We start from the raw sequence: 27,015 nt of genomic DNA on the forward strand, positions 1-27,015 counted from the left end.
TTTCATTAGTGAGTAAGTGGTTAATTACAATGTCAGCGTAATGATATAAATGTACTTTAAGCTATCTTTACTGGATATATAGAAAGATCCAGGGTTATTTTTCTTATGTCCAGTATAACACTGATGTGGTATGGCCACAATAAAAATGCTTACTAGTCCACAAAGTAAAGGCAGGCACCAATTAAAGAAAGGGCATATACTGTCATTCCAAACAAACAATGTTTTCACAGTGTTATCCTGCGTTTATCAAGACTTGGCAGGTTGCTTGTTTTGCCTGAGAACAGACTGGCAACATCCTGAATATTTTTGAAAAACATGTCCTTTGGGGGCTATTTGTGAATGAGCCTAAAATGTGCAAGCAGCCGTTCTAAAAATGTAGAAGAAAAGTGTGCACCAACTAAAGTTTTGTGTTAAATTCACTCCAAGTGACTTTCAGCTCTACAAAACTCTAATCTTCATACTGAAAGTGGGTAACCTATTGAAGACTCCCAGGCAGACTGGGAGGTCAGTGACATGTGCCACCAATCTGTGAAGGTAGTACAGTTAAGTTAAGGAGTTCACATATCGCATAGCAACTTGGTGTAGTCAGACAACACAAACACAAATCTGCCCAAGGAGGCTTGTGTCATCCAATGTTTGCATCAGACTGCTCTGCAAGTTTTACTAATACATACTGTAGTGCCCAGTGCAGTTTTCTTTGTGCGGGGGAGGTGACATCAAGGCTGGGGATGCCGGCAGGCTCAAAAAACTGGTAAAGACAAAAAAAGTAGCTGTGTCATAGGGCTGACTCTAGATAGCCTACAGGCAGCAGCAAGGAGGAGGATCACTTCCTCAGGTTTATCTCGGACAATACCTCCCACTCACCATACAATGAGCTGATGCAGCATTGGAGCACCTTTAGCTTCCAGCTCTTTTGCCTCAGGTGAACGATGGGGTGTTTCAAGTGCTCATTTGATGACCACGCAATGCAGATTTCACAATAGCACCAATTTCAGGCACTAATTGAGTCCTGAAGCTTGGCCAAAAGCTAAACTCTTGGTGCTTATCTGGACTTTTTTACCCTATATGTTCTGTATTCTGTATTTTTTCCCCTTGTTTGTTATTTTCTGTCTCAACACATTCTGACATTTCTACACAGATTCTATCTTTAGATCTGCAGAACCCCTATTAAAGTTTTGCAGGCAGAATAAGTCAGGACAGGAGGTAAAGGAGCAATGTGGAGAAAACCAGCTGATTTAAAGTCATAGTATTTATAGTCACGGTATAAATGTCACTGAAACTGTTTTAATGTCATCAAAAATCATAGATCCAAATAAAAGCAGGGTGTCAGTTTTACATAGCTGACATACAAAGTACGAATACTTCAGGTAGTCATTGATTATTTTTTCATCCTCAATAGTACAGTAGGTTCCAAAAAATGCAAATACTCCCTCTTGGCTCTTTAAGAGCTTACAAGTCTATGAAACATTGATGAGAGCTTCCCTGTTTCACAGCTTATGCAACAGCTATTGTGCTGCATGATCAACAGGCAATTTCCTCTGTGCTTCTGTCAGCACCTGATGCAGCCTGTATTATCTTTTGTTTTTGTTTTTTTGAAAAAGATGCCACACATTGAGGGGGAAGATATTGGGGCCAGTGTGTAAGAGAATAACGGAGAGGGGAATGCCTCTGTGTTTTCTCTGCTCTCTGGGAAAGCATTGTGTTGCTGGTTAAAGCTCTGCTGCTATGCTGCAGTCAGCGCCTGGCCAGCATTTTTCCCAAGATGGTTGCATAACTTGGAATAAATGAGGCCTTCCTCCTCCACACCAATGCACAGCTAGCTAATGCCACAGGGAGAAACAAGGAGCAACAAGGAGTCAAACTGTAGAGTATGATTCATGGGCTATATATAATGTCACTAATACTTTATTAATCACTGCTGACCAGTTGCAGGAACCAAAATCTGATAAGAATTGCGCTGGGAGACACTTAAAAGAAGTGGAGGATCTATCGGTTTTGTGAGGAAAGAAAAGATGAGAGGTAAGTGTGTTAGCCTAACTATAGCCTAAAAATCCTCCATTAGTATTATATGAATCATGAGATTAAAACACAGTTACCTAGAATATTTTGGTTCCTGCAACTGGTCCGTCGGGTTATTGTCTCCCCAGAAACACTTGTGCTTTTGGAAATCTTTTATTTTCCTATTTCTGTTTTCGTTTTTCCTATTTCAGTTGTGTTTTGTGTGCTTTTGCAGTGTTTTTTTTTTTTTTTTGTTATTATTTGTTTGTTTTTATCTAACTGCCGTCAATAAATAATTAACAGAATATTTATTCTTACCTTACAAGTCCTCACCATGGCTAAAACAACCTCCAAAGGAAAAATAATGAAAGTAAGCACCCCTTTTCTGAGCCACCATTCTCTCCATGCATTACTCAAATTCTTGCGTATGTAATGTACAAATCCTCTTCTGGCTATTCCCTTCAGGGGAACCCAACACATCGAATGCCTCCATCAGACCCCATGTCATGAAATTCTTTTCTGTCAAACCAACTCTCTGCATATCCTTCTTCACTACATCCATGAATCTCCTAGGTCGTCTTCTTTCCCCTCTGCATAGCAACTCGATATTCCACATCCTTTGTACAATACTGTCACTATTGAAGAACAGAAAAAAAAGCAGCACAATCTAAAGCCTGAAACGTTGGCTCTTGATTTGGATCACCTGCATATACACTTACCTCATTATATGAAACTTTGGCCATGCTTAACGTCACCATTTACAACTGTACATAACAAGAATAATGAAATACATACTGGGTCCACATCAAGTCACTGTTGTTGATGAACGCAAAGTATGCAAAAAGCATATTTTTTAAGCACTTTGTCAACTCAGCAACCAATCGATATCGTCAACTTCAATGTACTGAATTCAGGAGATAGTGAGAGGGAACTTAAGGGGGACAACAGAGAGTTTTGATGGTGAAAATGAGAAAGAGAGAAACAGGAGAAGAGAGCGCTTTAACCACTACAGAGTAATTATTACATTAAAGTTGTACAGCGCTACATCTGCTGTTTTCTGTAGTCAACTCACCAAGCAGTGTATAACCTGTGCTGAAACACAGCATGAAAATAAAATATAAAAATAAATTGCATAACATGGCTGATTACACCCTCTGATGAATGGGAATGTTTTAGTGTTTTTCACTGTAGTTAGACCAATATTTAGAGCAAGGAAAGAACATAAATTGAATTATTTTAAAGTGTAATTTTATCCATTTATTGCTCTGCAACATTAAAATGGAGTTATTGGTACAAACATGCAGCGCAACAAATCCCAAGTCATGTAGTCCTGGGTATCCCTGGGCGAAAGGCATTTAAATTCTCAAAGCCTTACTATCCGGTTGTTCAGTGATGACGCGATGAATCCTACTTCCGGGTCTAAAGTAGTCTGCGTTTAATATGGCTTTTGTGTTGTTAACATGTTTAATGTTATGTATTTTCTTCTATTTGATCTCAAAAAGCTCCTAAAACAGTCAGTGATCCCTGTTGACCTCCCTCGGCTTTTATTACCGCTAATCATTTATTTAAGCTCAGTTTTTAAAACCTTAGGATGTAACTACAGCCCAGCCCATGCAGCAGTATATGAATGACTAACCTCGTATTGTGGATGGATTATCTCAGTTGTTCTCCTGGCTGAAGTTTGGTCCTTTTACAGCATCCTGCCATGCGATTACATTTGTTTCTGACCACCGAGAAAACTCACGTTAACTTTTATCGAGTGGGAAAAAAAGTTAGCTTGTTTATATTATGCTAACATAGCTATGTCGCTAGCGGTCACGTAGCACATCATTATATCAGAATCAGAATCAGAATCAGAATACTTTATTGATCCCTGGGGGAAATTATTTTTTGTTACAGTGCTCCATTTTAAACCAACATTAAGACAAGACAGACAATACGCTAACTAAGAATAGTACAATATATACATATATATACATACATACATACATAAGTCACTTATAAATAAATATTTGGAAAAGAAACATGTGTAGTTGTAGCAGCAAACAGTGTGTTAAGTGGATGCGTTGTACAGGGAGATGGCCACAGGCAGGAATGATTTCCTGTGTCGTTCAGTGGTGCTTTTCGGTAATCTCAGTCTCTCGCTGAATGAGCTCCTGTGACTGACCAACATGTCATGGAGTGGGTGGGAGGTGTTATCCAACATTGTCTTTATCTTGGACAGCATCCGCCTCTCCGACACCACCTTGAGGGAGTCCAGCTCCATCCCCACAACATTGCTGGCCTTACGGATCAGTTTATTAAGTCTGTTGGCATCTGCGACCCTCAGCCTGCTCCCCCAGCATGCAACAGCATAGAGGATCGCACTGGCCACCACAGACTCATAGAAAATCCTCAGCATTTTCTGGCAGATGTTGAAGGACCTCAGTCGCCTCAAAAAATAGAGACGACTCTGGCCCTTCCTGTAAAGTGCTGTGGTGTTTTTAGCCCAGTCCAGTTTATTGTCAATGTGTACTCCAAGGTATTTATAGTCCTCCACAATGTCAACACTGACCCCCTGGATTGAAACAGGGGTCAAGTGTTTCCTGGTCTTCCTGAAGTCCACGATCAGTTCCTTGGTCTTTGCCACGTTGAGCTGCAGATGATTCTGCTCACACCATGTGACAAAGGAGTCGACCACAGCCCGGTACTCTGTCTCATCATATAACAGCTAGCCCAACTTCAGTAACCCTACAAACGTCACTGCTGTTTAGTTTTCTGTCTTCATTTATGCTGGAAGTGATAAGAAAGCTGTACGTTTTAATTTGTTTCCAAAATCCCGCAGTCAGGACATGCTATATTGTATTTAGATAGAAGCTAGCGAGCTAACTCCCTGCTAACTTCTAACTCCGTTAAATGTCATAAATGCCGTTTTCATGGATGCCTGGATGTTAAACTCAATTGTTACACCTGGTAGAGCAGAACGCTGATCATTTTATTAAAGATGAAAGACTTTAGACAGTTTTTCAACTCTCAGTAATGCCATAGTGATCGTTTGATATATGGACCTGCAGCGGAGTTTAGACCCAGACACGGCTAGTGACGTCAGACTGAACAACCGGATAATGTGCAGTTCATTTTTTGTCTTTAAATGTGTGATTAAATTCATAGTTTAGTTTTTATTGCTAAACAAAACCAAACCACCCCAACTTGTAACAGAACACTGAACATAGTAGCCCACATGGCAAATCAAGTCGTAGAGTCACGCATCAAGAGTCTGTATCGCATTACATAGTAGGTCTTTTCCCCCCTCCTTGTGAGACTGGGATACACCCCAAACAACCTTGAAAATCCTATTACAGTTCCTGGGATTTTCAGCAGTGGTTGCCATGACAACTGTGCATTTTATTTCTGGCTCCTTTGAAATGGTGTGTGCGATCAGAGATCCCAAACGTTATGTAAGGCGATGTGCACTGTTCCAGACTGGGGTTTTCTGCTGCAGAGAAGTGTAAGTAATTAATTACAGGGGACTTGCATGCACTCAAGACATCGCCTCCCTGTTTACCTTACAGTTTTCAAATCGCACTGGTAAGATGTAGGCTGTAATTGTTATGCAGGAAGATAAGCTGAGGATGGAGACTATTAATAATGGTGCCCATTCTGACACAATTCGTGGAAGGTTTTGTACATTTAAGATGTCTTCCTGCAAGTTGATGGACTACAGCGCCATAAAAATTGTGAAGATCAAGATTTATGTGAATATTGGTAATGCCTTTGATGATAAAAGTTCTATAATTAACAGGGCAGAAAATAATAAATTATAATTTATGGTTTTACATGACCTCTTTTGCATTATGTTTGCATATAAACAAGTTGCTAATCACTTCAAGGAAGCAATTTTCTCGTCAATCTCACAAATATCAGCAGTGCACACATTTGCAAATGAAGGTTGAAGATAGACACTGGATATTTTGCAAATCACTCCATAGTAATTACCGGTTTATGAGCTTTATAACACTATCATATTCTGAACTGATCTTTTTTACTCTCAGATGCTAATCATCAGTGTTGGGCAAGTTACTTTGAAAAAGTAATTAATTATAGTTACTAGTTACTTCTTCAAAAAAGTAACTGAGTTAGTAACTGAGTTACAATATTCTAAAAGTCATTAATTACCGTATTTTCACAACCATAAGGCGCACTTAAAAGTCTTAGATTTTCTTCAAAAAGTGCGGCGCGCCCTATAGCGCAGTGCGCCCTGTGTGTTGTAAGGAGGACGTAGTAGAGAACACCATGAGAACGCTAAAGGGTGAAGTGTGTGCGTTGACTTTATTGCACATACCTGTATAAAAGAACAGGTATGTGCGTTATGCAGGACATCGTTGTTTTAACAACCCTGAAAATGGCAAAGAGACACGCTTACGAAGCACAGTTTAAACTGAAGGCCATCAGCTACGCGGAGGAACATGGAAATCGAGCAGCGGCGAGAGAATTTAAGATTAATGAATCGATGGTTCGCAAGTGGAGGAAGCTGGAAAACAAGCTCCGGCAGGTCAAGAAGACGCAGCTGAGTTTCCGCGGACATAAGGCGATCATCGAGCAAAGAACGAGCGGGAGAAGCGTTTCGACGGTCACCATTCGGCTAAAAGCAGTTTCACTTTCACTTTTTATGAAACGGTGCCATTTTTCCATCCGGACCAGAACTACGGTAGCGCAGCAACTTCCAGCGGATTATAAGGAAAAGCTGGCCATCTTCCGCTCCTACTGCAGCAAACACATCCAGCGATGGATGACCGATGGAGACCACAGTTTAACCAAGAGTGGAAACCAGCGCCGGGCGAGTTACGCCACAATTTGCCAATGGATTGTAGATGCTTGGGCTAACATGTCTGCTGGCACTGTTGTTCGAGCTTTCGCGAAAGCCGGCATCATTTCCGAGGAGCCGCACGGCACGGAAAGTGACTCTGACAGTGAAGAAAGTGAACCTGGCATGTTTGATGAAGATTTAGCGCAGCTGTTCAATTCAGACACAGAGGATGAGGACTTCGATGGGTTTGATTGATGATAAAAATGTGAGTACCAAACTTTGTTTTGCTCCTGCTTTATTTTTAAATACGCACACTTGTATGCTTGTGTGTTGTTGATGATGACGATTACTGGTAATAAAAATGTGAGTAAGGTACCGAACTCAGGTTTGCTCCCGCTTTATTTTTAAATACGCATACGGTACTTGTATGCGCCCTATGATCCAGTGCGCCTTATGTGTGTGTTAAATACAGTAATGGCACACATAACTGAGACTGCGCCTTTTAGCACAGTGCGTCTTATGGTCGTGAAAATACGGTACTTGAAAAGTAACTATTGCGTTACTTTAAAAAAACGTTTAACCCTCTGAGGTCCAGGGTATAATTGGCCATTTTTAACTACTTTTGATTTTCCCTCCACAGTTCACCTTTAAAAACTATTTACTTTGTCTTGTTTGGTATCATCCTTTTCAGCACAACCTCATGTGTCTGAATTTACAGTTATGTTTTCATTTTGACATACTGTATTAACACAATTGATCTAAAATCAGACAAAAAAACAAAATCAGAGTAGAAAAAGTTGTATTTTTTACTGTAACAACCACAAAAATATTTAATGAATCATATTTCATAACTTTAAATACAAATATAAATTGTCAATTTTAAAATCCTATGCACAAGTTTTGCAAACAGCAAAGTTATTTGCATCCATTTACCTTTTACCTTGATTTTTTAAATAAACATTTCAAACTATTTACAGAACAATCAGCTGTTCTGCATTCAATAAGATGCCACACAAATTATTTGTGCCACTCCAAAAAAGAATTTCTGTTCACTATAAAGGAAAACATCACAGCCTGATACCTGCAGGTCTGACAGCAGCAGGTGTATCACTCCTTTTTCTACCTGGAGACAGCAGTTGCCTCATTGTTCGGACACACAACACAAAACCAGAGGTGTGGACTCGAGTCACATGACTTGGACTCGAGTCAGACTCGAGTCATTAATTTTATGACTTTAGACTTGACTTGAAAAAATGTTCTAAGACTTGTGACTTGACTTGGACTTTTACACCAATGACCTGGGACTTGAATTGGACTTGAACCGGTTTACTTGAAAAGACTTGATATTTCACCCCAAATATAAAATTTAACATGCATATTATATAGAGATTGAAAATGTGACGTCATTCAGGGGTAAAACCGCAAAGGATTCTGGGAACTCGTGGCAAGAGGTACTAGCGCGCGCAGGCTTTCAATTGAAATCAGTTATACAGCGATAAAAAGAAACACAAAAATGTCAAGAAGCTGTTGTATTATTAACTGCAATAGCCGGTCACATGACAGCCACGGGAAGCCGACGGGTAAAGAGATCGGTTGTTATCGGATTACGTCGTTGAAGAGAAATTGTTCGAGCCATGTTTCCGAAGTAACAAAGAGGCGACTGGATTGCAGCCATTCAAAGATCAAATATAACGTCCCAGAACCCTCCAGCTCACAGGTTAGTCTGCTCCAAGCATTTACACGAAGGTCAGTCTGCTGTTGTAGTTAATGCGTCATTTTCATAACATAATTGGTGATATAGGTTACAAGCAAGTCTGGCGCTGAACAGAAATTGTCGCGCTATGCTCCTTTATTTATTGTGCATAAATAGTGAATTGTCCTGACACAATATTGCGTTTCGCTTCTGTTATTATGGTACATTGACAAAAACATATACTTTTATTCACAGGATAAAACAGTTTTTTTGTATCACTAATTGTCCAGTACAATTACAGCATACAGTATTATTGTCACTGCTACATTTCTGTAATGAACCAGAAATTATTTCCACTACTAATTAATTACCGTTGAGCTCAAAGGTTATATTAATAAACGGTTAAGGAATGTGTATTTATGACGACGATTTGTGAGAGTGGTAAACTTATGATACGTACGATGGTCTTTACTTTCTACACGGTGCATTTCAAGGTCCTGCACCCATCCGTCGGTAAACTGTACCTGGGCTTGTTGCAGTGACCTGAAGTTACTAAACTTCATGAGTGTATGCACTCACTCCAAGAACCGTATGATTATAAATATGCATATAAATATGCTACGATGAGATAGCTGACTTCATCTAACTAGCAAATGTTGGCCAGGCTACGTTGGTGATGCAGTTTTTTTTTTTAATATGTATGATATTTTTGTCATGCGATTTTAAAGCTGGTCCTACAACCGCATCCAAGAATAACATGCAGCTTATCTCAGAACTGTCGGTGAAAATTATTCTTGGAGCTAGGTTTAATTGAGCTGCATTTTAAAGAGGTACAATTTCACAATTTGTGTGTATTTTCTAAGTTCACTATTTTGTCATGTGTTGAGAAAAACACAGATTTAAAAATTACATGGTCTAACATTTACATTTAGCATAACTGCAACATGCTTTTTTCGTTGTTTTTTTTTTTAAAAGACTCGAAAGGACTTGAAATTCAAAATTTCAGACTTGTGACTTTACTCGGACTTTTACACCAGTGACTTGAGACTCGACTCTGACTTGCCTGACATTACTTGAGACTTGACTTGAGACTTGAGGATAAAGACTTGAGACTTACTTGAGACTTGCAAAACAATGACTTGGTCCCACCTCTGCACAAAACTATCCACAACACTACACACTAACTACACAAGACAACACATTAACTACACACTCCAAACACGCTAAACGTCACAAATCTCTCACATCTCAAAACTCGTTCTCTCTCTTTTTCTGCTGTCTTTCTCTCTCTCTCTCGCTCGCCGTCACTCCTAAAACTTCCCCTGTTGTTTTTTTATTTTTATTTTTTGCTCATACGCAGAGAGTGCTTACTGCGCTGTCGTTAGACAGTAAACATGGCGAAACAATTCATGAAAAAACACGAGTATATATTGTTTATCATGACTCTGGTTTTACGTGGCCTATCAACACAATTTAAAAACTGGTAAATCATCACCTTGTTGCTTTGTCTTTACGTGGTCATGTGATCGGCTTACCACGACTACTTTATTCTTCCTCAGTCAAACAGCAGCACTCATGCGATTGTTTTGCCCCCTTAGCTCCAGGTGTTTTGCCAAAAAGTAATCGTGATTACCGTCCGCAGGAGCGCGCGCAGCTGCTTAAAGCTGTAGCGCCCAGCTTACTTAGTAGTCAGCTACTTCCGTGCTTCTGTTTGTTGAAAAATAGTAACGGACCGTATTTTCTTGTTAGTAACTGTAACAGTGTTGTAACGATAGGAATAGTGATTAGTTAGATTACTCGTTACTGGAAAAAGTAACGCAGTTAGTAACACCAGTGGCGGTCCTAGCCAGTTTGGCGCCCTGGGCGAACACTCCCTCTGCCGCCCCCCCACCACCACCACCACCACACACACACACACAAAACGTATTAAGGATTGTACATTAACATAAAATTGTTGTACACACACACACACACACACACACACACACACACATATGAAGAGAGAGAGAGTATGCATAGTATGCAAACGGCTACCAAACAGCCATCATAATTTGTCATACAATGAGAACAGTACGCATCAACAACTGACAATGACTAATTAATATTAAAATCTGTAACATAATGTATTGTTTGGAGTTTAGTCTGTTACTGTTGCTATTTTTACCATTTCTTCTGTAACTCACATAATTTCCTTGGGGATTAATAAAGTGTTCTGATTCTGATTGTTTCAGGATGACCTGCCATTATCCAATGACACATCTGCTTACCTGCATCTTTTGCTCGTTTCTCTTCCTCTTCTTTTCTCTTTTTCTAAACTGAGGACCTGATGGCTTTGAACTTTTCTTGTCCATCTTCCATTGGTTTTAATTTTGCACTCCAGTATGAACACCCATCTCAACCCAAGGATCACCACAACATGATCTAACACACCTACACCTTAGTTCACAGATTCACTTTGTCTAGGGTGCATTTCTGAGATTTCACACAACCCAGGATTCAAATCATGAATACATAATGGGCTTGGATTTACAAGATTATAAATGAAATGTGCTCTATTTGGAAGCAGCAAGCCCCCCGTCCCCTTTTGACGGCTTGTGTGTGAGACTTTAAATCATCAAACTGTAAATTGTTATTGATCCCTTTACCCCTGGTCCTAAAGTGTATATTTATTTTCTGACTCTTCTTACATATATTTTTTGTTTGCTTGCACTGCTGTAACTGGAGCCTTGTCGTCTCGTCTCTCTATATCAGGGGTCCCCAATCCCAGTCCACGAGGGCCGGTGTCCCTGCAGGTTTTAGATCTCACCCTGGGTCAACACGCCTGAATCACATGATTAGTTCATTACCAGGCCTCTGGAGAACTGAAGACATGTTGAGAAGGTAATTTATCCATTTAAATCAGCTGTGATGGATCAAGGACACATCTAAAACCTGCAGGGACACCGGCCCTTGTGGACTCGGATTGGGGACCCCTGCTCTATATACTGGACTGTATGTAGCAGAGATGACAATAAAGTTTACTTTGACTTCAGCAGCAAGCAGGCGCACCGAGGGCTCTCGCGCTCACTTTTCGTGTATAGAATTTCGAAAAAAACATTAGTGCAGATTATAAGTCTGTATCATAATGTCTGGTGTTTTCGTGTTTGTTGGTTTATTTTTATTTTGTTTTACTTTGCGGGTTGTTTATTAGATGCTGCTCCAGCCGGTCAGAAAATCCCCCGCCGCCCTGCCCTCTCCTCTCTGCGCCGCAAGCAGCAGGTGCACCTCGTAAACGAAGGGCGCCCTTACTCCCAGCAAATTGGCGATAGAAAACCGATCGGTGTCTATGCCATTCCCAATATGCGCTGGCTGACGTCGGGGCAGCATGAGTACAAGCATTTTTTTTTTTTTTTTTTGTCGATGCCCGTGATGCCGCCCCCCACCAAGATGCCGCCCCGGGCAACCGCCCGTATCTAAAACCGCTACTGGCTGTTACTTGTAACGCCGTTATTCCCATCACCGCTAATCATATTATATTAACTACAGTGCAACATACAAACATTGTGTCCTCAAAGCTTTATCACTGAAAGAGTCTGTAAAACTATATTACGTACAGATTTACAAACAAAGTCTGAAAGTATAGCTGCAGAGAAAATTTGAGGGTTAAAACTTCAGAAACCTCTTAAAGTTAGGTTCAATCAGCCAGAATTAAAGCTGTGGATTTCAGGCTTGAGGAAAGTCTGTTTAAAAAAGCCAGACCAAAAATCTGCAAACTCTTTGATGAATATGGAATTTGGCATCATTACAATCAAAATTCAAAAGTAGTTGTTGCATTGCTTTTTCATGCAATGCAAATTCTAAAAATCCAATCTGTCTGTAAAAGGTCTGCACTTTTATTAACCTGAGCTACGTTTTACAAAGCACTTTATAATATGTTCTCATTCACCTACCTGTCATCCAGAGTAACCGGTGGTTCAGTGTCTTATCAAAGGATACTGTTAAACTGCTGAGCATCAAAAACCTTTGATGAATGGATAACCTGGTCTCACCCCTGAGCCTTTATTATACTTCTTTTACATTTTTTTGACTGTTGTACTACCAGTGGGATGATTTTGATCATTTTGCGGTTAAAGCAGTGATGCTGTGTAGACCCAGTTTAGTTCTAACTTTTTCTGTGTTTATGTATGGACCATGTGACCCACCTCCAACCTTATATATTGACTTAAGACCAAGCAAGACCAAGTTCTTGGAGGTATTTTATATTTTCTAAATCTGTCATAGAGACTGGGGACAAAACCACGAGACAGGAATTAGGATCTTGGACACTGTATGTGGACTTCTGAACTATTCCTGAGGTTCATATTATTATTTGACCAATGATAGAAGTGCAATAATCACTAACACTTTCTTTGATTAATTTATTTTTTGTGACAACAACCCTGCTTTTAACAGTGAATCAGCCCAAGCAGTTGCAGGAAGGATATGGGATGAGTTTAGGAACATAGTCTTCTTTTACAGACAAGTATTATATTGGATTAAATGAAGCAAGCTAGGTTTTTAACTTGACAACTTGACAATAATATCTAGTAAGGGATTACATTTGCTTTAGATTTCTTCACAATTTTTGTAAAAAACATTTTGAGAAAACAACTGGAGCCTTGATTCTGTAGAGTATAGTTATATAGAAGGAAACATCTGGTTAGTGCAGAAAATCTCTACTGTAATTTATGGTTATCTATCCATAAACCGTGTATTATTGAGTCTTCAGGTCCAACTGATAACAATGTCTCTGAAATAAATGCTTGTTCTCTTTATATATTCTAAAAAGCGAAACTCCTTTACTGACATCTACCTTTACGATGAAGAATAAAATCAGTTGCAAAAAAGGAGTGTATTTCAACATATATGCAGGAGATAATCAGTCATTTATGATGAATTATACATCACAAGTACATTTCCTATTTTTAAGCTTCAAAACCTCCAGGGTATTTTGTCATCTGTTCTTTTCAGATGCGATGAAATTTGACACACAAGTGCAACTTTTCATGTAGAACAAAAATATTTCATTAGCTTTTCTACTATATTAAAAGCAGTCATTACTGAGGTTAACTTAGGTTAGCGTCACATTACTGAAAGTGTCAATCAGTGTAAAAGTGTAAAAACCTATTGTGTAACATGGTCTGGCCTTTGTAGGAGTATTTACTTAATTAGAAGTGTTTTGGTACGGACTGGTCTAGATGTAAATTAGAATTGCAGGATGGTTGTGAAGCACCCCGTGAGAGTATTCGTCTGTCAGGTGTCACTATGCTCTCTCAATCTGACAGAATCTTTCTCTTCTTTTTCTCCTTCTCTGAAACAGACCAGAAGACTTCATCTTGGTCTCTGTCTCGAAAGTTCAATGAAGGCAGACGCCTCCCTCCATCCAGGAACATGAAGGGCTTATCGGGCAGCCGCTCCCAACATCAGATTCCTCTACCCCACGGCTTGGACTATGATCCCCACGTCCATGACATCCACACTCACCATGGCGCTGACTCCCGCCACCCATCCTACCTGCTCAGCCCCACAGAGAGCTGCCCTATGGACTTCCACCACCGCTACTCACCACGCAGCTCCATCCACTCCGACTGCATGATGATGTCCCCTGTCATGATGCCCCCAGCTGCTGCATCTGACCACATCTCCAGTAGCACCTTCCCCAGAATGCACTACAGCTCTCAGTATTATGACTCAGCCACACGGGACGACTGCGCTGCCATCACAGCCTCCGCCACATCCCCAGCTGTTGCGGCTGCAGCAGCTGCAGCAGCTGCCTCTTCCCACCATGCTGGCACCAAGAGCAACCGCCTTCCTGCTAATCTCCTGGACCAGTTTGAGAAACAACTGCCACTGCACCGTGACGGCTTCCACACTCTACAATACCAGCGCACCTCCACCACCACCGAGCAACGCAGTGAGAGTCCCGGCCGCATTCGACACCTTGTTCATTCAGTCCAAAAGCTCTTCACCAAGTCCCACTCCCTGGAGGGATCGTCCAAGATGAATGGCACAAAAGGTGACATTGTAGGAGGGGGTTATCACCATCATGGCCACCACTCCACAAAACACGGTAGCAAGAGGAGCAAGAGCAAAGAACGTAAGCACCGCTCTGGTGGCTGGTGGAGCTCAGATGACAACCTGGATAGTGACAGCACCTATCGCACACCCAGTGTCATGTCACGGCACCATGGGGAACATGTCGGCCACTACCACCCAGATTCCATGCACAGCCACCACTTTGGAGACCTGTCACTCAAGACCTCAAAGAGTAACAATGACGTCAAGTGCTCAGCGTGTGAGAGTATGGCCATGGGACCCGAGGGCAAGTTCATGAAGAGGAGCTCCTGGTCGACTCTAACAGTCAGCCAGGCCAAAGAGGCCTACAGGAAGTCATCGCTTAATTTAGAGAAACCCATGATGTACACGGACCTCAAGTCATCGCGGACATGTCATTACCTGCAGGTTAGTAGTACCTTTTTTTGGAAATATATGTCCTTAAAGTACAGACAAATTTGATTAGTGGCGTATTGTACTGAGCTACTGAAATACATGTTTTTGTGTGCATCGGTGTATATGCTATGGCTGGTACACAAACACTGATTTCATTCCATACCATGCAAACAATTCTGACTGGCATTGATCAGCTGCTAGTTTATGTCCACGTATAAGTCATCCTTTGCTTTCAGAATTAATGAAATCACAGAAGTTGTTTAATTTAGTTTGAAGCAATAACAGGATGTTTCCTTCCAAGTTTTGTGTTCTTCTAAATGTTTAATACTCAACTCTTTGGAAAAGGCCCACAAAAAATGTCTGAATATAGACTGAAAGGCCATTAAATGTGGAGATATTTGAAACGCCAACTATCAGATAATACAACAAACAATAACTAAGATCAATATCCACTCATCTCCGACACTGCCCTTCTCGATAAAATGCATTGATCGATTAGGAATCTAGACAGCAGGGTATTTGGAGTCTGCCTTTCTTTCTGTCATCCTCCAGAGGGCAATTACAGTGTCCACAAGTGTGAGAAGTCAATATATTTAACCAGGATTCCCTTTTGTGTGCTCACCTCAGGGAGCTATTGTCTATTAAGATATAGAGCTCGCCTGACTGAATCAATGTCATGGTGGAAAGCACTGAGAAGAACCACTGAGCTGAACTCCAGTGTAGGAAACACAAAGGCTGTGGTGTCTGCAAAAACAGCATATAGTGTGGCTTGAGTTGCTGTAGGAGCTGGTTCACCAGATTGGAAAGAGACATTACTTTATTCACAGATTTTATGCCCCATGCTTGCCTGTAACACTGTCACGAGTCACGAGACTAAAGTAAAGCAGTTAAGCTACAGATAGTGACTTCTTCTAAAACGGTCAAAAGTCAAGTATTCAGTGTTTCAGCGATCTTTGAGTTTCTTTTAATTTTTAATACTAAGCACTTAGCTAATGCTCTCATCCACAGTGACTCACAGGCTACAGCATTAGAATATTAAGCTCAAAGTCCTGCTTTAAGTAGCTTTTAATGAAGGTGACTTAAGAATTGGAAATAATGATAAAAACAGTGACATGGGTAACAGTTGTTTCTGAAATGCCAAACAGATTTCCAATGGGTCGTCATTAGCATTACGATGCTTGTTGTATGCACATCTTGGGAAAAGCTGGCCTGGACTTTGATCAATCATGTTATGAAATGCTTGACTGTAATGTGAAAGAGAACAGCTGAAGTGATTGGCCATTATTAAAGCTATGCTTCCATATTACAGTTGTGCTTGTATATCACTCAATCTTGAAAATAGACAACTCCTTTAAGCCACTTTCAATGACAGCCATTATGAGAAAGTTGCAAACTGAAATATGTGCTTGCACTATAATCAACAATTACCCATGTTTTTTTACTCATGACATCAAATTTGAAGCGGCACTCATATAAACCCATAAATAGTTCTACCGAGTACCATATGCATCCCCTTCATTCATTTTGATGCTGTGTGAAATGCACAGTTACACACAGATACGCAAACTGCAGTTATTTGTGTGTAATGGGTAGTCTCTGTCAATAGAGGGGCTCTCTCACTGGCATTTAACAAGCTTATATGTCAGCAGGCAGAGACCCTGCAGCTGCCACATGGGCACATTCAGCACTGAGCATGTCCATAATGAGAGCCTTATTCAGTGGAATCAATGAGCGGAGATCTGTAAAGGCGTTGTGGTGAATGCTCTTGGTGCCCATCTGATTTTATCTCTTTGATGTCTGGGTCCTTTAGGTCAATGTTCACTTGTGAGGAGGAGGACAGGCCTGCCTTAGGGAAGCTGACATAATCTTGTTTTAGCAAGTGTCACGTCTTCAGTCTGACCATCTAAGCCAACAAGGGTAGGGTGAAGCATATGTCAAAGAATATTAGAGGTTGAATCTACATATCATTTTAAGCCATTAAGAAAAATGCATACAGTGCTGTGCAAAAGTCTTGATTCACCTCTAGTTTCTTTACACTTCTTGTAATTTTTAAAAACAGTCTCGAGCAATAGATCTCCAGGTTTTCTTAAGGTCTTTGGAAAGTTTTCTTTGGACGTTGGTGGTTTTTTCACTCATTTTCAGTCCTGTCCTTGTAACTGACCACTTAACACTGACCTATGAATCGCTGAGACATAAAATGGACACCCGATTCCCGATGATGTGCCCTTAAAAACCTAATGAAACTGGAAAAGTGTAACGAAACAAGAAGTAGAAGGCAACAGAACAGTATCTGAAGGGCATGTCCTTAAGAAATAAGAAGAAATTCAGCAAAGACCTGACACAGGACCTGAGCGATGGACCCGGTCCTTCAATCTACTACTAACCATAGCCTCATCAGAAATGGTCTCAGTACAAGAAGGGCTCCTTCCCACCATATTTTTTAAAATCATAGTTATCCTGCTACCTTTGCATTTAAAAACCTTCAAATAGACTGCGTCCACTCTCACCATTTCAAAAGCCAAAAAATAACTGGCTTACTCAGGCACAAAATTACAGGACCCGCACATTTACGAGCTAGAAATTGTTCTACCACATCCAACAGGTCAGTGTTGTTTTTCACTAGATGCAGTTTCACATCTGGTACATGGCGTTATGGAATTACTTTCTGCATTGAGAAGATGTTTTATCCCAGGGTTATTTTTGTACAAAGTGCCCACAGTGTAGTAGTAACTAATGATGGTGTAAAGCAGCTCATCTGTCTAGCTGCCTCAGAGGCACAGCTGAACAAGTTCTTTCAGGTATGGCATCAAATGAACACAGAAATAAGGTAATGCTAATGAGGTAGTGCACTGCTTCCATGAGTGATGACTGCCTTGTTAACAGCAGCCCCAGACGATCAATGGTTGTGCATTAGGAGGAAAATGAATCTTTTACTTTATTGCTGTCTTTAAGGCTGATTAATTTAGTTTCCAGGCATTTTATTCTATGCATGTGGGAATGGAAAATGTATTAGCCTGTGTTACACTTTTTGCTGATGGGTCTTTTTTTTTTCCCATGTTAACTTATGAGGTTACGCAGGTTTGCAACGTACCTACTGCCTTCATTTTTTTAGATGATAATGCACAAAATGTTATCTTATATCACAATATTAGGTAACCGAACAATCATCTCTCGTTTTCCTACGTGCTGTTGTGGAGTTTAGTGCTGAGGCAGTGAGACATGCTGCGCAAAAGAAATTCATTGTGTTTTGGCTTCAAATCGTAGCATATGGTTTAAAAGATTCAGAACGCGTTTTATGTTGACTGCAAAAACAGTTGAGGAATACATCTGAGCAGAATACTTTACACTAAGGATGATGAAGCCCAGTTGGTTCTGCTTTTTACTATGTGCCACCTTCCATACAGAAGAAAAAAGCTTTATTTAAGTGCCTTATGCTGTTGAGTCCCTCACCTGTCGCCACTGAGCACAAGGGCTGTCGAGTAAGAGAGGATATTGGGTGCTAAAGAAAAAGATTATGAGGGGAAGAGATGAAGAGATGGGCAGCGAGAACAGACAGCGAGAATGGAAGTGATAGAGAAAGCATTATTCCACCTCCAGGAGAAAAAAAGGGGTGTGAGCCACTTTCTTTTCTGTGAGAGCAGTTCAGCACTTGTGGCAGAGAAACAGCCACACTGTATGACTGGCTAAAGTGAGTAACTGGCAGAGCATGAAGAACAGTCCTGCGCCTGGGCTTGTTGTTCCAGGAGCTAAGACTGGCCTGTCCACTGGGACTACTGCTAGCTGCACCACACACTAACACTGCTGTACTTGCTACATGCCTGATCAATACGCTGTTAGCAGAATCAGTGTGTGACACACAGAGATGGTAATGTGTTACTGTAATCCGATTACTTTTTCAAGTAACGAGTAAAGTAAGGGATTACTATTGCAAAAACGGTAATTAGATTACCGTTACTTTCCCGTAGGAACGCTGCGTTACTGCGTTACTAAAACCGTGATTTTTTTTTTGCGAGAATGTCTCATGACAGTGACGTACGCGAGTGCGACGGTCGTGACAACAGCTGTGTGCAGATCAACAATGGATCATATATCGAGTACGGGAGAGAGTATGAGCGTGCAGCGTTTAAAGCGTGGAAGTACTGACCTTATTTTGAGTTTGATTCCATAAAAAGTGACAAAAACATTAGCGTCCATTAGCATTGTGCGTGGGAAGTAAACATCTTTTTACAGCGAAAAAAACCCCTAAACTTCCAAGCAAGCTCCGAGTGCTACCACGTAATGGGAAATTCACAGATAAACTGCCGTATCCTTCCACTGACCGCTGCGGCACACCTGCACCAGGGTAAACCTCCGCCTACCCAACTCCTGCTTTACAGGTGAAAATAGAGCAAAAGGACCGCTAGTCTTTGATTTTATTTATTTTCTGCTGTGTTTTACTTGCATCTATTTGAAAGAGTGAGTGTAAACACAAAAAAAAATATTTTATGTGCTGGAATGTGCAGAAAATAGGTTTAAATGTTAAACAAATTTCTTCCAGTCAGAGAATGTTGCATATAATTAAATTTTTGCTTGATGCATAAAGTTAAAAGATTAAAATTAATAAAATTATAAAAGTTTTAAAATGAGACTTTTCCATTTGATTACATTTTGTATGATGGATTATGCAGAAAAAGTAGAATTGGGCTGAAAGATCTATCGCTTTATCACCTCTTCAGGTTGTAAATCGTGTTTTTAAAAAGTAACTAAGTAACTAAGTAATTAATTACTTTTGAAAATAAGTAATCAGTAAAGTAACGGGATTACTTTTTGGGGGAAGTAATCAGTAATTAGTTACTGAGTACTTTTTTCAAGTAACTTGACCAACACTGGTGACACATGGCCACTGTAGCTGTCCATCTTCATAAGAATTAAACCAGGGTGCAATTGAAGAACCCATGAACCTTGTTTTTAATAGTATCAATCTGATACTGTAAGCTCAAACATACACTGTGTATTCAACCCAACAATAACAGATAATCATTTTTGAAGAGTTGAACTCTATAATTTCTGTTCTATCAAAATCACTAAATCAGCGCAATTATTATGTGTAGACATCTGCAGCACTGCACAGCACAGTGTAGAGTAATTAGAACGGAATCACTTACTCACTATGCTAATCTTGATGCTGCTGTGTTAAGCAAAGTCCCTGTTTATTGTACTTATAATTGAAACACTGAAACCAATTTATGCTACATATATATAATGTTATGGCTATGAGCATCTAATACATACAGTCACATGAAAGAGTACAGCCTTGCTGCTTCCATAGAAATCAGGGGTGTACGGTAAGTAGCAGCCAAGTGCTGCTAATCGAATGCACTTAATTAACTGATCATCAGCAAGTGGGACCACCTTTGTTAAAGCAGAAGTTCTGCTGGTCTGGAGCATTCAGGTGTGTGTTAACACAATGGCATAATATTCCTAGCGGTGGATGTCCCCATGTTCCCAAGTGCACCAGCAAATCTACAGCATAATGATGGAAAAAGAAAAGAAACAAGGTGTTGCAATATTCTGGTTAAAATCCAGACCTCAGTCTGATTGAAATGCGGTGGCGGGACATTAAGAGAGCTGTACATAAGCATTTGCTTGCACTGAAGCAAAACTGTAAAGATGCGTCGGCCAAAATTCCTTCACAACGATGTGAGAGACTGATAAAGTCATACAGAATACAATTACTTCACCGATTACTGCTGCTAACGGTGGTGCCACAAGCTACTGGTTCATAGGGTGTAGTTTGTTTTTCACAGGACTGCATAGAATACTGTCAGCCTTTCTTTTTCACATGACTGTACATGAGTGTTCATTATTTTTGTCGTTTTTAATCACATTTGCCTTACAACTTATTCTGAGCTGCAGTATGCCAAAAGCTTATTTTGTGTTTATTTGGCTGACAGTCAAAGCTAATTGAAGAGCATGTATGTTTTTGTATTAGTAATACTACAGTGATGACAGTATGCTGACTTAAAAGTTACAGCCCAAGCCTCAGGGGTATGATTGGCTGCCTTTTCTGTGCGTGCATAAAAATACATACTGATTCCTTGCCAAATGTGTTCATTTGCTTCCCAAAAATCCTTTAAATATGGCCACATTTTGATTTGCATTATGAGCGATTTGCTAAAAAGGATGCTGAACCCTGTCCATTCAACTGAATGTTGACCGTGCGGATGTAAAGTGCCATTTTACTTTACTTCTAAGAAATGTGATAATGAATTTCACTCCGTAATTTAGTGATGGGCTGGGGAGTTTTGGGCTACCTAAACATTTATGAATGGAAAAAAAGCAGTGTGAACAAGCGTTTGCCCTCTTCCTGATTTCCTAGTTTTATTTGTCACACTTATGTGTTTCAGATCAAACAAACACATTTTAATATTAGACAAAGATAACCAGAGTAAATACAAAATGCAGTTTTTATGATTTAATTGATTAAGGGAAAAAAGTTGGTCCTGTGTGTAAAAGTAATTGCCCTTCTTGTTAAATCATGACTATTTCTCATATCTCTATATATGTTTATGTGGGGAAAAAATCCCAATATATGACCATGTTCAATGTCACTTAAATCACCTTTCTTCCTGAAGCTCAGTTTGAACTCCAATAGGACATTTCATGCCTAAATACACCGAACTGCACTGAGTTGGCTGATTGTATTTTTATGTTAACAAGCAGTTGAACAAGTCCACGTAACAAAGTAACCAGTTATTATTTCTTAATCAGCCCAAAATTAGGTACAGGTGGAGACCAACGTTTGTACACTGCTGTGAAACCACTTGGATAAATCTTTATAATTATTAAAAAATTTGCTTTATGTTACGGTCTCACAACTTTATATTTTCAATGATAACATCCTTGGCATCACTGTGATACACAATTCCTTTACTTGATTTTTCCATTTAGGTTAAAAAACACATAGCTGATACACTTTTCACACTTATATGGGTAATTTTCAAGCTGTATTTGCGAATATCTTTCATTTACACAACCCTGTCAAAGCTGTATATTTTGTACATGGCTAAATATTGCTATAGTACTCATCATCGTTTTATCACAGACTTGCAGGAATAACAAGTAATATCCTGGACTACTTCGACCTAATTGTTATAAATGTCTGTATTGTATTAAATGTAGGTGTGCCATCTTCCACAGGTGCCCCAAGATGAGTGGAGTGGATACCCAGGTGAGAAGGATGACGAGATCCCATGTCGGCGGATGCGAAGCAGTAGCTATGTTAAAGCAATGGGAGAGGTGGATGATGAAAGTGGGGACTCTGACACCAGCCCTAAGACCTCTCCACAAAAGACCATTCGGTCAGATGCTCTTGTCCTCAAATCAGCCATGCAGAGACCCCATTTAGACTCCCACAGGTAGGCCTGGTTGCCTAACGTATTGACTTAGTGTGCCCACGGCAATGCTGTGTATTCATTTAAATATTCCAGTTTTTATCATGGGTTCACTAAGGTCTTACTCAAAAAAAGGTAAGATGATGCACTGTGATTCATTTCCCTTTTATTTCACAAGTTTCAAATATTTACATGACAAAACCAACGCTCATCAATAGCAGTATCTCTGGTGTTGCTTCAGGGTCAACCAGTTGAGCTGCTTGGATTTCAGTGTTAATTGTTGCTTGGCTAGAATTTATTGGAGTCAACGCTGAGGACACAAGTTGTTTTTTTTTTCATACTTTTTTTCATACTTCAATACAAGTGGAAAGTTGGGAGTTTGCTGCTAACAAAATGTTGCTGCATGCTGTGTTTAGTTGGTGCTCAAAGCAAGAACATTCAGAGTCGTCTATATAAATAAACAGTCTCACTGCTCTGCCTACATGCTGTCAAAGTAAAATTGCTGTTTGTTAATGCTGCTTTTTGTTAAGCTGTCCCTGAGAGATATGACTAAATTGAACAGTCAGGTGATTTCAAGTGAAGTTACTTTGGAAAACAATAGTACCTTTGTTGGCTTGTATGGTTGGTGTGGTTGGCTCTTTTTTGGTCTTAGGCATTGCCTGCCAAGCACTGTATTTCTACAACTGTTTCATGGGTCAGCTGCAGCCGTGCTCTGGTGATTGCTGTGGCACCAACTGGTTTTGAGTTTGATATAAATTTCTGATATACCATACACAAACACTGCATCGCCGCATCACGCTATTGCTGACAATTCTGTCAAAAGAAGAAAGAAAGAGAGCCGGTTCAAATGCAGGAGAGGTGACACATGGAAGGGCATACGTTAAAGTTAACACTGCTTGATGAAAAGCCTTGGGGGAAGTGACGGGTTTGTTCTGTAACCCAGCCAAGTGTGGAGTATATATGTCTGTGTTTTGATCCTAGACAGACTTTGACAAAGGGAGAGCATGCAATCTCCACATAGAAAGGCCCCAGTCGACCTGTGGAGCCAAACCCAAGACCCTCCTGCACTACTGTGTTGCCTTCACAATTACAACAAACCTTAATTATTGACAGTTTTACCATTCACTTTCACTCTAATGTGATCTACTCATTAATATAAATGTGGTAAATAGTATTTTGTTAATTATTCTAATCAGGGTTAACATACAAATAACATGTTGCAAAAGGTTCTGCACTGGACAAATTGAGATTAATTATCCAGATGATTTGTGTGATGTTACTTTTTAAAGCACAGTGTACATCAGTTGGCTGTTTTAGAACAGATAGATTTCGCTTCTCAGGATCTTACCACCTCCATTTAATGATTTCCTAATGATCTCTCGCTGGTAAATGGTGACCATGTGTATCTTTTTCATGCTAAACCAGAACAACATACAGAGTGTTTTTTAATTGGCGTATTCGTGATGTCATTGCTCTACCTAAGCTAAAACACAGCTTTTCCCCCCAATTTATTGTTCTCTGTGACTGTTTGTTTTCAGGCACTGTGACTTTCAAACGCAGCCAAATTCTTGAAGCTAGGGAGCAGTCGTGAATCCGTCATCTCTACTGCCACTGAGTGCTAATTTTGTTACCATCATCTCAGTGGGGAACTGATCACTTTTGCTTTTGTCCACAAACAAAACAGCTCTTATGTTTTGTTTATCCTCTGGTGGAGAATGTAATAATCTCTTACTGTAACTCCATGCTGTCACTGTTTCCCTAATAAGAGCCACAGCCTAGCTATGCATGCTCTCTATGATTTTGGGATGAATGAACTACTGTTTTATCATGGAACTAGAGGATATTTAAAAATGAGAGGGGTGAGGGGGTATCATGTAGAAGTGAGAGGGTAGAAGTTCATTTTCATTTAATCACAAACAAGGCCGTGCCAACAGATGCTAACCAGCGGATTTATAAACTACAGTGTGTTCCAGATGTTACCTTTGTGGCTTTTGAACTGTGAAATCGTGTCTGTCCCTGCCCCCTGTCCTTGTTCAGCCAGGGCTACCACTTGCAAACCACAAGAGATATACAGCCCCACCCTAGTGTCACGCTGGACCCCGCCACCTTTCATCCCCCGCCCTTCCGCTCTCGCAACCAGAGCTACATGCGCGCCGTCAGCACCCTCAGTCAGGCTAGCTGCGTCAGCCAGGTGAGTCTCAAACACATGCATTACACAGAGGCAACACCTGGACACATCACTGAGAGCTTATATCAGTTTGTATGTAGTAGCACTGTGCTGAGGACAGCACAGAGGCACTAAGCACCCAAGGGAGGTCCCCTGATTATTAGATTGCAGAGCAGGGGTGTCAAACATAAGGCCCAGGAGCCAGAATCAGCTGGGCAAAGACTCCAATCCGGCCTACTAGATGTCTTTGGAAAATATGAAGGAGGGCTTGAATTATGGACTTTTCACTGTACTTTCATAAGTGTTACTACTACAATTAAGACCTCCCACTTGGTCATTAATACCACACTAAAGTCAATAAGTTGTAGATAAAAAAATAAACTTACATTCGCTATCTACTATTTACTGTAGACTAATGGGTCTATAGTGAGTTAACAAGAAACTTCTGTTTTATATTTACAGGGAAGTCTGGGAAATTAACTACTAGAATTTTTCCTGTGATTTCTTTCATTAACTACAGCACAATTTCTTTATTATGTACAAAAAGACACATGCTGTTGAATTAGACTTCTTTATCTAATATTAAGATACCTCAGGGATTAAATGTGTTGTTAAATCTCTTTACAATGACAGAAAGGGGCATTTCACTGGTCTGGCCCAATTAAGTTCAAAGTGGGCTTTGTGTGGCCCACAATGTAAAGCGAGTTTGACATCCCTGTTGTAGACAAAGCCTTGGCTATATCAGTCAAACGAAATTGGAATAACTTATTGCTTTTACTGTTTGGGTACAGATGATTTATCTGAAAGCTTATGTCCAGGCACAGTCCAACATGGTTTACAGTTTGTTTCTGAAGTGTTATCTGCTCATAAAAAAAATGTGAAATTACACATAATTATTAAATTAGGACATCAGTGTCACATCAGCAAGTTTGCATCTTGATATCTGGAACAGGCTACTGATACACAGTTAATGAGCCTAGTGTTGTTTTAGCATGCCAACTCGTTTGTTTTGGTTGACAGGGCTTTTTTGTCACCCTCGAGCAATACACTACAGTACTAGTGTAGGCCTGGAGATGAAATAAATACACGTTTTTGAACCAACATCATCATTCAAATAAATTCAAATTCAAATACCTTCTTCTCCTATGAATCTATACATTTGGATAAATTAAGTCCGTTTGGACCTCCATGGTGGCTTAAGATGTGGTTACTGCTGCAAGATCTGAGACACATCCACCATTGGACCTTCAATACGTACATGGAGTAACAATGAGGAGAGATTTTGGCTAAAACACAGGTTGAAAAATCAGTTTACACCCTTACGTGCTAACACCTAGTTTTCCATTACTGGAAAAGGTCTAATTAATAGCAAATCATTCCCGTTTTTAAATAGTAAAGGCTAAAGTAATAATGAAAAGGCAATATTATCTCAATAGTACATCAACATTTACAAAAAGTGTTAAATAATTCAAATATAAACAAAAGTATGCAGCCAACACAATTTGTATCACTAAAAGAAGAAGCTATTTTTATCTCTTCCCTCGTTCACAAGGAGTTTCCACAACAGGTAAACTCCACATGTTTGATTTGGCAGAGTTTTCGTGCCAGATGTCCTTCCTGACGCAGCCCCAAAGGGATTTGTGTCTCCTCGTAGGATTGAACTGGGGATCTATTGGTGGTTAGGCAAATGCTTTAACTACTACACTACAGAGACACGTTCAGCACTTAGCTGTAAAATAACATTTCCCTTTGATGAGTACATGATTTTCACATTAACAAATGAATCTTGTTACACAGAGCAGTTTATTGTACTTCTAAGCTCTTCCACGACTTATGAGATATCTTCCATCTGTTAGCATTCAGTATACTGTATAGAACATCTTTTGTGATCAATTTATTGCTTTATAACTCAAACTGGCTATTTTTCTTATTGTTTTTTTGTTGTCATCTGAATTTTTTTTCCCCCATTTGATCTGACATTTATTCAGTTTAAGGTCGAAACTGACAGCGGCGTTTCCTTATGCTAACACTCCTTCATATTTGCTGTGCAAAGGGGAAGAATCAAAGTGAGAAAGAGAAAGGAAGAGGAAAAATTAAGGACTGCTATTCCTGTTTTTGTCTCTCAGGTGAGTGAGACTGAGATCAATGGCCAGTTTGAGTCAGTTTGCGAGTCCGTTTTTAGTGAAGTAGAATCCCAGGCCATGGAGGCCTTGGACCTGCCTGGTTCGTTCCGCACTCGAAGCCACAGTTACCTCCGTGCAATTCAGGCTGGTTATTCCCAAGATGACGACTGCTTGCCTTCAATGACATCCTCCACTGTCACTTCAACTCTCAGATCCACAACAGGTAAAACAATCCCCCCCCTGAATAAGAGAGGGCTTAGATTACATATCTTCATATATCCTATACATGCGCACAAACTTGACATACCTAAATATGTACAGTGGGGAACCCTTGAGCTTCAGAGATGCCGGGCTGAATGATTCCAGTTATTTTCTTTGGAAGCTATGGTGTACGTGTGTTTGTTTTT

General features: G+C 40.1%; 1 protein-coding gene across 1 annotated transcript in view; it reads left to right on the forward strand.

The window, feature by feature from the left end:
• The first annotated feature begins 13,760 nt into the window (after positions 1 to 13,760).
• Positions 13,761 to 27,015, forward strand: part of LOC146652462 (disks large-associated protein 2-like) — a 46,088-nt gene continuing 32,833 nt past the window's right edge. The window contains exons 1-4 of the mRNA XM_085382704.1: positions 13,761 to 14,957; positions 22,125 to 22,342; positions 24,356 to 24,509; positions 26,612 to 26,831. Of these exons, the coding sequence (XP_085238830.1) occupies positions 13,761 to 14,957; positions 22,125 to 22,342; positions 24,356 to 24,509; positions 26,612 to 26,831 (1,789 nt within the window). The remainder of the gene's footprint in view (positions 14,958 to 22,124; positions 22,343 to 24,355; positions 24,510 to 26,611; positions 26,832 to 27,015) is intronic.

Source organism: Rhamphochromis longiceps, linkage group LG15 (assembly GCF_057381845.1).
Source record: "Rhamphochromis longiceps isolate RC_006_pf linkage group LG15, R_longiceps_female_GT1.1, whole genome shotgun sequence".
Lineage (NCBI taxonomy): Eukaryota > Metazoa > Chordata > Actinopteri > Cichliformes > Cichlidae > Rhamphochromis > Rhamphochromis longiceps.